The sequence below is a fragment of the Aphelocoma coerulescens genome, unplaced genomic scaffold (assembly GCF_041296385.1).
Source record: "Aphelocoma coerulescens isolate FSJ_1873_10779 unplaced genomic scaffold, UR_Acoe_1.0 HiC_scaffold_60, whole genome shotgun sequence".
NCBI lineage: Eukaryota > Metazoa > Chordata > Aves > Passeriformes > Corvidae > Aphelocoma > Aphelocoma coerulescens.
In genome coordinates this window covers 1,401,502-1,413,523 of record NW_027183949.1, presented here as the reverse complement: position 1 = coordinate 1,413,523, position 12,022 = coordinate 1,401,502, and the positions used below count along the sequence as shown (strand labels likewise).

The window sequence follows — 12,022 nt, the reverse complement described above, 5'->3', positions numbered from 1 at the left end:
AGGAAAAAGTGTCTGTGGATGGATGTTGTCTCCTGGAATAGGTTGTATGCACCCACACTGTAAACTGTTCAATTGCAGCCAGTATAAAGGGAAATGGAATCAAACTCACGGACAGCTCTTTAATCATGGCTGGGTTAAGCGTTCCTATGAAGATTGTGAAAAGATACCCTTAAAGCACTTCCCGTATGATATTTTGGCTTGTCAACAAAGAATTTCTAATACTTAAATCTAAGATTGTAGGATGAAAAGAATTGTTATGAAGGTTGCAGTTCGTCTCTAGGTCAAAGGACTGATTGAAGGAGTGAGGCCTGAACAACAGGCCCTGACTGAGGCCTGAACAACAGGCTCTGAGCCAAAGTTGACATCTAGATGAACCTTCCAACCAAATGTTCTATTTGTATCTGCTCATTAACAAAGCATTAGTAGCAATATGCTCTATGTTCATTGGTGAAACACGGATTGACCTTTCTGTATTTAGAAACTGGACGAGGCCCCATCTGGCCTTGTTTGGGGCTTTAGGATCAAACTCCCTCGGTTCCTCCTTGAGCCCTGGCCAGGCTTTGGGAGAAACCAAACAGGAGAATGAGACCAGATGTTCCCACACTAGCAGTGATGTCGGCTTGTTTGTTCAACGCTGTCAAAGCTGGGCCCTCTCACAGCGAGGTTGAAGCCTCGTTGCCCGCAAAGGTGGATGCACCTGCAGGAACTCCCAGGGTGCGGGAATGGCTCTCCAGTCCTTGGCTGTGACAGCTTCCCCCAGCTGATGTGAGGATGTGGATGATGGCAAGGCCTGAGGGTAACTGGTGCTGTCTCTTTCTTGATTACTGTACGCAATCTTTGGTAGTGATGATTGGGTGCTTTGCTGGGCTTCTCCTTTTGTGATTCTTTGCAGTTTTGCATTCTAATAACTTACACTATTCCTGAACTTGGTGTCTGTGTCTTTGGGGCTGACCCTGCCCACTGGCAAAACAGACGCTGAGGGCCCTCGGAGAACCAAAGGTGCCTTGTGACACCGTGGGGCCTCGTGTAACCAAGGGCACCCCAGTGACAGCGTGGGGCCCAAAGGAACCAAGGGGCCAGCGTGGCACTGCAAGGCCTCGTGGAACCATGGAGAGCATTGTGACACGGAGGGGAGTCTTATAATCAAGGGTCCATTGTTTTCCTCTCCCTGCCCCGGCCCCAGCCCTGCAAAGAAGCCCAGTCCTGTCTGGCCCTGCAGCAGGAACTGGAGGCACTGGAGGTGCGGGACAGTGACTCTGTGTCTGGAATGCTCAGGAGATCCTCAGCTCGGGCAGCTCCTGCAGCCCCAGGGCCCCGCTGCCCAGCACAGCAGCAGAGAGTTGGCTCTGGGGCTCCTCAGGCTGCTCCTGCTGCTATCCCAGGGACAGGGCAGCCTCTTGCCAGGGCTCCTCTGCACACACACGAGCTGCTGCTCTTCTCCTGGCCCATCCCAGCTCCCCACAGAGCCTTTCCCAGGGGAACACGTCTGTGCTGGCCTGAGCAGCCCTTGCTGTAGCCTCTGCCCTGCTGCCCACAGCCCCCGAGCTGGGGGTGCTGCTCTGCAGAGCATGGGGGCTGTGCTGCCCGGGGCCATGGGCTGCCTCTGCTGGGCTGTGCTGCTCAAGCTGGGAGACAGAGCTCTGCAGCTGATGGTGCTCCCTGCACGGACCCCCTCCCACACAGGCTCTGCTGTGGCCATGGAGGGTGCTCCGAGGTGCCTGCCTTGTTCCAGGGCTGGCGCATGGGCTGGGGCTGCCCTGGATCCTCCTCTGCAAGTTCCCAGAGGGTCAGACGAGTCACTGCCCAGACTCCTTTCCCTGTACCTGCTGTGTCCCCTGGGGCTGCAGAGCTCTCATGGCTCACAGGAAACATTCAGTCCTTTATCTCTGGGTGAGCCCACCCTGGACAGGCCTGTGCCCAGGGAGCTCCACTCACGGCTGATCCCTGGCACACACTGTCCCTGCAGGTCCCCTGCGTTCTCCTGGCAGCTCCCAAGTCCCTCCAGAAGAACATTCCCCTGCCATCAGGCCTGGCACAAGCTGCAGAGCCCCAGGAAGGTTCATCACAGACCATTCACCATCTGGTGGGCACTGGCCACCACCAAGCAAAACCTGAACCACACCTGAGTCTCTTGAAGGCCACACTGGGACCCTGATCTCATCCCACTGAGCCCTGGGAGAACAAGGAATACAGGCAGCCTCTTTAGAGTCTCTTCCTTGGGCCTCTTCCTGACAGTGACTGTGCAGGGAGAGCAAAGCCTTCCTGCAGTGCCTTCAGGAGATGCCCTTTGCTGATGGAACTGCTGTGGCGGAGCCCAGCTGTGTCCCAGCAGTGCCCATGGCCTGTCCCTGCCTGTGACACGCAGCAGGACTCGCACCACCCGCACAGAGCTGTTGGCCTTACACCATCACAGCAGCTCCAAAGGAGAGAGTGGAAGTAATAAGAGAGGAGCTCTGAAAAGACCAAGCTCTGCTGCTCCCTGGCTGTGCTGCTCTGCTGGGACTCTTCCCTGCCCCACGCCTGCAAAACTGGTCCTGCCCTCCAGCTTCAGGGATGGACTCAACCAAAGGATCTTGAACAAAGACCTTGCTGATGGGTCCTTTCTTTCATGTGAATACACACAGAGCAGACTCCTCATTGACACAGTCCCTGTCAACAGTCCCATTCAGCCTGTAAACAGGGAATAAGATGCATAACAAAATCTTTTGGGTACAACATTAACATAGGAAAAGAAAAAAAGCCCCCAAAGCACCACCACCAAAACAACCTGAGAAGGCAGGCTGGGCCTCTAATGATTACACTTTAGCCTATGGAGCTGAAAACAGGCAGGTTTTTGCTTCTGGAAAGCATCCAGTCATCATTTTCCTCAGGGCATCCTTGAGCTCCTGGTTCCTCAGGCTGTAGATGAGGGACTTCAGGGCTGGAGGCAGCACCGAGTACAGAACTGGCAGTGCCAGGTCCAGGGATGGGGAGGACCTGGAGGGGGGCTTCAAGCAGGCAACAAAGCCAGTGCTGAGGAACAGGGAGACCATGGCCAGGTGAGGGAGGCACGTGCAAAAGGTTTTGTGCCATCCCTGCTCAGAGGGGATCCTCAGCACAGCCCTGAAGATCTGCACATAGGAGAAAAGAAGGAACACAAATGAACCAAAAGTTAAACAGATGGAAAACACAACAAGCCCGAGTTCCCTGAGGTGGCAGTGTGAGCAGGAGAGCTTGAGGAACTGTGGGATTTCACCCAAGAACTGGCCCAGGGCACTGCCCTGGCACAGGGGCAGGGAAAATGTAGTGGCCGTGTGCAGCAGAGCATTGAGAAAGCCACTGGCCCAGGCAGCTGCTGCCATGTGAGCACAAGCTCTGCTGCCCAGGAGGGTCCCGTAGTGCAGGGGTTTGCAGAGGGACACGTAGCGGTCGTAGCACTCGACGGCGGCGAGGAGGGAAAACTCCGCTGAAATGAAAAAGAGGAAGAGAGAGAGAAAGAGAAAGAGAGAAAAAGAGAGAAAGAGAGAAAGAGAGAAAGAGAGAAAGAGAGAAGAGGAAGAGGAAGAGGAAGAGGAAGAGGAAGAGGAAGAGGAAGAGGAAGAGAGAAAGAGAGAAAGAGAGAAAGAGAAAGAGAAAGAGAAGGAGAAAGAGAAAGAGAAGGAGAAAGAGAGAAGGAGAAAGAGAAAGAGAAAGGGGCTGTGCAGCACCTCCTGCGTAGGAGGTGGTTGTGGTGTCCCAAAATGGAATTGTGCATGGCTTTGGGGACAGTGGTGCAGATGGAGCCCAGGTCGGTGAGGGCAAGGGTCAGCAGGAAGAAGAACATGGGGCTGTGCAGGTGCTGGCCGCAGGCTCCGGCGCTGATGATGAGGCCGCTGCCCAGGAGGGCAGCCAGGGAGATGCCCAGGAAGAGACTGAAGTGCAGGAGCTGCAGCTGCCGCGTGTCTGCCAATGGCAGCAGGAGAAAGGGGCTGATGGAGCTGCTGTTGGACATTGGCTGTGTGTGGACATGGGGACCTGTTCATGGAGAAAAGTCAGTGACAGCTTAAGGGAAACGGCTCTCAGCCAAATCAAAGCCATGTCCCACAAATGCTTCTCCTGTCACACACTGACACCTTATGGGGATTCAGAGTGTCGCCACGGAGAACGGCTTTGGCTGGCCTGGGGGGGCCTTGCGAGAGACGAGAGACGGGGCGGGCCGGGGCCGCGTCTGGCAGGAGGCGAGACAAAGAGCAAGAGGCGAGACAAAGAGTAGGATAGTTAACGGGAGATTGGGCGAGGAGATGGTAATCTGTAGCCCTTGGAGATGTAAAACATATAACCTTAGAAGCTGAAGTTTGTAGCTGCTGAACTGTGGGTTTGGAACAGTATATAAAGATGTGACTCGTGCGAGGAAATTTGGCTTTGCATGCGGCCGGCGAAGTCCGTGTTCCATCACCGACAACACCCTTCTGTTTTTCTAGCAGATCTTCCTTCAGCTCCAGCCGCAGCCCTGCTTGGTGCTGGCTGCGTGCGACATGAGTTTCAGGGCAATTGCTCCGGGGGGTTTTATAATTCAGCCTTGCTGTGCAGAAGTGGGAGGGGGACAGCCACCTGTCCTGGTGTTACACTTTGAAACCCCAGCTAACACAAGGGCACTCCCAGGGCCCAAGAACAGGAATGGCAAAAGCTGTTAAAGTGTTCTAGAGGTTTTTACAGCTCCTCTTCATCTCCCCGGCTGACTGGTTTTGGATGTCAGAAACACTCAGCATTGCTGCTGCCCTCGGGGAGAATAGAGCGAGTTCTGTGAGGCAAGGCGGTGAGTGGAGAGTGAGGGGAGGTGCTCTGTCACTCTGTCCTGTTCCAAGATCCTCTGGGCTTTCACCCTTGTCAGACAGAGGATAATCACCCTCCCATATTTCCCTTAGAAACCATCCCAACACTGCTGAGAGCAGATCGATCCACCACAGCCCATCAAATGTCCATCCCCTTCTCGAGGTCTCAGCCCCACATTGGTAGCCAAATACACACATGGCTCATTGCACCAAGCCAACAGCACTTTGTCCATCATCAAACTTCTGTGTCTCACTGTGGGGCTTTCAGGTAACACAAAGATGCTACACGACCTGTTTGCGTCCTGGAGGGAAGCTCCGAGCTTAGGGGGAATCCTCAAGAAGAAAGCCAAGTGTCCTAATGATGGCATTGGATGTAGGGAGATGGAGCTCCTTCCCTGGCTGCATTGCCCACAGCCGGGCACTGGGGACAGCGTCACCCTGAGCCAGCTGAGCCAGCTGTGCCCCCTCCCAGAGCCCCCCAGTGCCAGGCAGATGCTCCCGGCCCTGTGCTCTGCAGAGGGAACTGGGCCCGGGACCGCAGAGCTGCCCCACAGCTCTGCTGCAGCTCTGCCTGCACAGGAGGGGCTTCACGCCTTGGAGCCCCGGCCCTGAGGGCAGAGGCTTGGCTGAGGGAGAGAGGAGGGGAGGGGGCTTGTTCAGAGGGAGGGGCTGCACTCGAGGGCATCCTGTGGAGGTCTCTAAGCTCTCCGTGCCACAACATTTCTGCCTTTTGTTTTCTCTCATTGCCTGATCTTCTCTCTGCGTGCTGAAGATCTTCCTCCTGGAGATGTTTCCCTGTGCCTGATCTCTTCCTGCCAGCACTCACAGACCCCATATCTCTGTGCACTCTCCTTGGCCCTACAGAAACCTGCCTGTTTGCAGGGCACTGGCTGGGGACAGGTTCTGTTTGCAGGTGGGAGAAAGGACAGGTCAGACTAAGCCTGGCGGGTCCAGCAAAGGTGATGCCGGTGCTCTCCATGGGCAGAGGAGTGCCTTGAAAGCACTTTAGGAAACTCCTGCAGAGCACTCAAGTTACACTTCCCATGCCTTAGGGACTCTTAAAAATGAAGAATTCCTTTATCACTTCCCCCCCTCCCATTCCGCAAGAGTAGGAAACGGAAAACACTCTCAGGAAATTTCATCTTTATAGAAAGGCTTGTCTTGGAAATATTACTGGACTGAGCCTAAGCCCTGAGCATGTCCTCATGTTCTACACCAGGGATACTCAGAGAATGTACTTCCTGAATCCACAGTCAGTGGTATGTTCCAGCTTGAGGAGATCATTTCAGGAACTGCAGCTGCTTTGTCCTGCAGCCAGAGGCTTCCTGTGTCAAGGGCTGGGAATGATTCTCCCCCGGTCACTTGTCAGCATCTTCCCAGCCCTAACTGATGGAACCCCTCTGTGCCTCTGTGCCGTGCCCGGGCTGGCTGCAGGCAGTGCCCCAGCTGCCGGAAAGGCAGATCCTGTCCCTCCCTCATTGCTCGGGACTCTTCCCGGGGCACTGGGATGTGGGCATGTGCAATGCCAAGGGCAGGACCATGGGGTGCCCCCTGCCAGGCTGCTGAGCAGGAAAAAAGAGGCAATGAGGCCCCAGGGCTGCAAGGGTCACTTGTCTCCCAACTGGCCCCAGGGGCAGGGACAGCAGCCCTGGCCAAAGTGCTGCAGAAGTTGCCTCTGTCAGGGCCTTGCAGCTTCTGCACATCCCTCTGCCCTCTCCGGCCCAGGCTGTCCTACAGTGTCCGTGCCCTGTGTCTCTGTCCCTGCAGGCTGTCCTCATCCCCCCGGCTGCCCCACCTCCCCGGCCCCTTCCTTTGCTGATGGCTCTGCGGCCTGCCTGGCTCTGCCTTGGCACGCAAAGCCTTGGGCTGCTCCAGACTCCTTCTGGGGGACACGTGGCACCACAGCACTGCCCTGGGAGAGAAATTCCTTTCTCCTTGTGTCCAGTCTGGACCTCCCCACCTGCCCTTTGCATTAATTCTTTCTTTTGCCGGCTGTTCTCTACTATGTCAAAAGGATCCACCATCTCTGAAACCACCCTTCAAGCCCTCCCAGGACTCTCCTCCACTGTCCTCAGGCTCCACTCCACTGAGCACAGAGCCCCTTTGTCCCTATGTAGTGATCATGTGCTTGAGGCCACGGGCACCTGGACAAGAAGGTCGGTTCTTTTCTACAGGAAGGAAACCACAGAACCCCAGTGTTCTGAAGGCAGATGAGAGGCAGCCACCAGAGGCCAAGGCAAGCCAGACCTGTCTGTCCTTGCAGCTTCTGTCTGAAAGCAACCCTTGGACATATGGGGAGTTTTGGAGGTGGAGTTCCATTTCAGCTGTGGGTGCCTGGACCGGAATGACAGCTCTTCTCCCCAGGAAGGAAAGGGCAGAGCCCCAGGGTTTCAAAGGCTGATTAGTGGTGGCTCAAGGAGGCCAAGGCCAGCCAGACCTGTTTGTCTTGGCAGCTTTTGTCTTGGAGCGGTCCTTGGATAGAGGGAATTTGGGAGGCCAAATCCCAGTTTTGTCCATGGACGTCTGGCCAAGAAGGACAGTTCTTTTCCATTGGCAGAAAAGTGAGGAGCCCCAGTGTTTCAAAGGCAGATGAGAGCTGGCCCTCAGGAATGCAAGGGAAGCTGGACATTCCTGGCAGCTTTTGTCTGGGAGCTATTCCTTGGATAGATGGAATTTCAGAGGTGGATTCCCAGTTTTGGCCATGGATGGCTGGACTTGAAAGATGTTTTTTTCCATGGGAAGAAAAGCACAGCCCCCCCGTGTTTTGAAGGCAGATGAGAGGTGGCCCCTAAGAGGCCAAGGCCAGCCTGAGCTGTCTGTCCTGGCAGGTTTCACATGGGAACAATCCTCGGATAGAATCAAATTTGGAGGTAGAATCCTAATTTCAGCCATGGGTCCCTGGAGGAGAAGGACAGTTCTTTCCCACAGAAAGGAAAGCAAGGAACTCCAGCATTTCAGGGGCAGATGAGAAGCAACCCTCAACATGCCAAGGTCAGCCGGACCAGGCAGGTGGCCCCAGGAGGCCAAGCCAACCAGTCCTGTTCCATGTTCTTTGGATCCTTGGGGCCCTGCAGCATCACAATTTTGTTCCCCTGAGGCCCAGCAATATCACAGTGGTCTCCTTGGCTCTACAGCAGCACAAAGGCCCCTTGCTTCCATGAGGCCTTGCTGTGTCCAAACGGTTTCCTTGCTTCCATGGGGCTGCAAAATAACACTATGGCCCACTGGTTCCATGAGGTCACAGAGTGTCACAGTGGTCTCCATGATTCCATAAGGTCCTGCAGTGTCACAATGGCTCCTTGGTTCTATTGGGCTCCTCAGGATCACAGTGGCCCCTTGGTTCCACAAGGCCTGGCTGTGTCACACTGGCCCTTTGCTTCCATGAGACCTTGCAGTGTCACAATGGTTTCCTTGGTTCTATGAGGCCCTGTGGTGTCACAATGGCCCCTTGATTCCATTGGGCCTCTTACTGTTACGTAGTTCTTAGTTCCGTGGTGCCCTGTAGTGTCACAGTGGTCTCCTTGGCCCCATGGTGCCACGCAGTGTCCCAAGGGCCCCTTGGTTCTATGAGGCCTGGCTGTGTCACAATGGCCCCTGGCTCCCATGAGGCCCTGTGATGTCACAATGGTCTCATTGGTTCCACGAGGCCCTGCAGGTCCACAATGGCCCTTCAGTGTCACAAGGCCTTGAAGTGTCATAATAGTCTCAGCGGGTTCCCCCGCTGCTTCACAATGGCCTCCTTGGTTCCGTGATGCCCCGTAGCGTAACAATGGTATCCTTGCTTCCACACAGTCAGAATGGCCCCGTGGCCTCATGGAGCCCCACAGTGTCACTGCGATCCCCTTGATTCCACGAGGCCCTGCCGTGCTACAATGACCCCTTGGTTATACAAGGCCCTGCGGTGTCACAATGGCCTTTTGGTTCTGAAGTGTGCAAGAGCCTAATCATAGGAGAAAGGCTCCAAAAAATGCTTTGTCATTATCACTGCTCAGCACCAGAAAGGCTTCAAAAGTGCTTCGTCATTATGGCTGCTTATCATAATCACTTTTGAACGCCTGGAAACTACGTGCCGTACGGGCCGTGCATAGCCCGCCTTGAGGCCCATGAAAAGGAAGGCAAAACTGGTGCAAAATGTGGAGGCGAAAGCGAAAGGTAGAATCCCTGCCCTTTGCCTTTCCCCACACCACCACCACCGCCAGCCACGAGACACCCTGAGGCCTCCGGGAGCCGACGCCGCCCGCCTGGGGAGAACCCCCCAATCCTTCACCCTGGACTGAAATCCCGAGTGAGCTGTGCAACCCCTACCCCTGCTCCTTCGTCCCAGGCGGACCGAGGTTCAGCTGCAAGCATGGAGCCTGCATCTCGGAGGACGGGCCGCCGCTTTCCAGCCAAACTGCTCCAGAGATGGGAAGAGGCAGATAAGACGCTTCAAACAGCAGAAAAAAAAAAAGGCAAAAACTTCTCCACTTCCCCCACCCTGTCTCAGCAGCAACAAAGGTAGCACAGTGTGGTGGTGACTTATCCTATGCTTTTAGAGTAACCTTGGCTTTTTCTAACTCTTCTCTACTTTTCTCCGTCTTTCGCTTTGCCTCTCTTACCATTAGATAAACAGATACCCATTTTTTTGGCACCAACATTTAATCTCGTTTGGTTTTAATCTCATCTCTGGGAATATTTTGAACCTTCAAAGTTCTTTCCTTTTTATACTCAGAGATTTTGTTTTCTTTGCCCTTCTGGGTGTAAATCAGATAGTAACAAAGTGTCATAATGGTCTCCACGCTTCCATGAGGCCCCACGATGTCACAATGGACTTTTGGTTCCATGAACTTTCGTTCTGTCAGCAACAGTCTCCTTGGGTCCGCAGTGTCACAATGGACCCTTGGCTCCATGAGGTTCAGTAGCGTAACATGGACGCCTTGATTCCATGAGGTTGTGTAGTGTCACAATGATCTCCTTGCTTCTGCGGCCCTGCTGTGTAACAATGGGCCTGTGGTTCCATGAAGTTCTGTACTGTCAACCATGATCTCCTTGCTTGCACAGTGTCATAACTGACCCTTGGTTCCATGAGGCGCCTGGCCTCCAACAGCCTCTAAGAGACCCTTATGGCCCCTCAAGGCCCCTCACAGCCCCTCATGACCCCTCGGTGCCCCTCACAGCTCCCCAGGGCCCCTCATGGCAGCTCACAGTCCCTCACAGTTCATGGCCCCTCATGACCCTTCACAGCCCCTAACAATCTCTCATGGCCCCTCACAGCACCTCATGGCCCCTCATGGCCCCTCACGGCCCCTCACGACTCCTCATGACCCTTCACAGCCCCTAACAAGCCCTCATGGCACCTCACAGCCCTTCACAGCCCCTCATGGCCTCTCACAGCCCAAGGCATGGGACTCCTTCCGAAGGAGAAGAGATCGGGCTCTGCTTGTTCTCCTTTTATTTTGGTCACTTCACAGTGATGAGTAAAGGAAAGCTGAAATGGAGCCTTTCCCCAGCATTTCCCTCTGGGATAATTGCGGGGCTGAAGCTCTGTGCTGGCGCTGGCCCATGTGTGAACATCGCTGCAGCCCCCCACAGCCTTTGCTGTCCCCCGTGTCCATTCCCGGTCCCTGAGACCCGCCCAGCTCTGGCAGCAGCAGGAGCCACCGCGCAGTGGGCCCTGTACCGGCACAGCCGGGGCTCCTGGCCAAGAGCAGCAGCAGCGCCAGCCCCTTCCCACCTGCTTGTGCCTCGGCTTCCCAAGAGGTTTTTCCCGGTGAATTTCTGGACTAGAGACACAATCAGCCACAAACAGACCTGATTCCTCAGAGCCCGGCTGTGCTGCCCTGATGCAACCTTCAGAGAAAGAAAGGATCCGGTTCCAGCACTGTTCCCAGCACCGTTTCACTCATCCTCAGGTGACAGCAGGAGGCTTTTCTTGCGTTTGCCTTGGGAATTACAGATCATGGCTGCTCTTCCCCCTCTTCTGGTTGCCACTTGAATTTTATCTGAAAAACTGCAATTGCCTCTTTTGATCGGTGCTAGCCACAGTGCTTTTCTGATGGGGAATTCAGATGCTTTGTTGCAGGCATCCTGATTAGCAGATCTTGAAATGTTCACAGGTCTATAAGCAAAAAGTCGAGGAGAATGAAAGCCATACAGGCCACATTCACAGCGCTCAAACACAGCCCTTTTGCTGGTGCTCTTGAAATAGAATCAGCTGCCAGAGGCCAGCACAGAAATTGCCTCTGGAGTGTGGAATGAAACGAAAAAATCCACCGGGAGAAAGAGGAAGCAGAACTTCTGCACTCGCTTCATTGCTTCTTCCCAGCAGCAGGAGACGTGGATGTCCAGAGGTACGTCCCGCTGCTGCTGACCACAGTGAGAGCACAGCCTGCTGCCCAGTCCCAGCGGGACCCCGAGCCCAGCCCGGGGAGCTCCCGCAGCGTCGGCAGCTCAGTGGACGCGGTGCCAGGGCCGCAGCCCCGGGAACACGCCCGCCCATTGTGGGGCAGCGGCGCAGGCCCAATGTCCTGCGGCCCAAACTTGCTGCTGCTGCTGCTGCTGCTGCTGCTACGCAAGGCCCATCCTTCTCCCCCTGCTCCTCTCCCAGCACGGCGCAAATTGCACCTCGCGGGATGCTTCCCCGGAGGCTGCTCAGGCGCCCCGCTCCTCTTTCCACCTGAGCGTCACTGCGGAGGAATCTTTGGCGCACTTCCGTAAGCCCGGGCCTCTCACTCGTGCTGAATCGGGAATGCAAATGGCCTTGTTAGGAAAGTCAAAAGCCAAGGGAACGGATTAGGAATTATTCAAAAAAACTACCCTTCTTCCAGGCAAGGTACACCAAGTCATTTCCCGCATTTCTCCTTTGCAGATTCTTTCAGTCGCCTGCTCGGCGAGCTCCAGCTTCTTCTGCTGCTTCCTGTGAACCGATTGCACTCTCGATTTGAGCACCAACGCACCAGATGTGCAAGTATCTACGCTGAACTCAGAAACCAACTGCCTCTGTCAGACCATTTTCACAGTCCAGCTCACTTGCAAGATGTCCACTGAGAGCTTGGAAGGATTAGCCCCCAGCTCTCCACTTCTGGCTGCAGGCTCCGGAGATTCTTTCTCTCCATTCAGCCAGCCTAACAATTGCTGCTACCCCCTCCTCCTGTTTCCTTAGCCTACAACAGTAACGATGAAAACCTTACCCACGGCACAACTCGCTAGTCCACCAGGAGGAGAAAGGACAAGTTGTCAAGCTCTCAAAACCT

The 12,022-nt window shown here is 54.9% G+C and overlaps 1 protein-coding gene across 1 annotated transcript; it reads right to left on the bottom strand.

Moving 5' to 3' along the window:
• Window positions 1-2,807: 2,807 nt before the first annotated feature.
• LOC138101991 (olfactory receptor 14J1-like) lies at window positions 2,808-3,383 on the bottom strand (the record flags this gene model as incomplete). The annotated part of the gene is made up of 1 exon (XM_068999737.1): window positions 2,808-3,383. A coding segment is annotated over one exon (576 nt), but the record flags the coding sequence as incomplete, so codon positions are not given.
• Window positions 3,384-12,022: the final 8,639 nt, after the last annotated feature.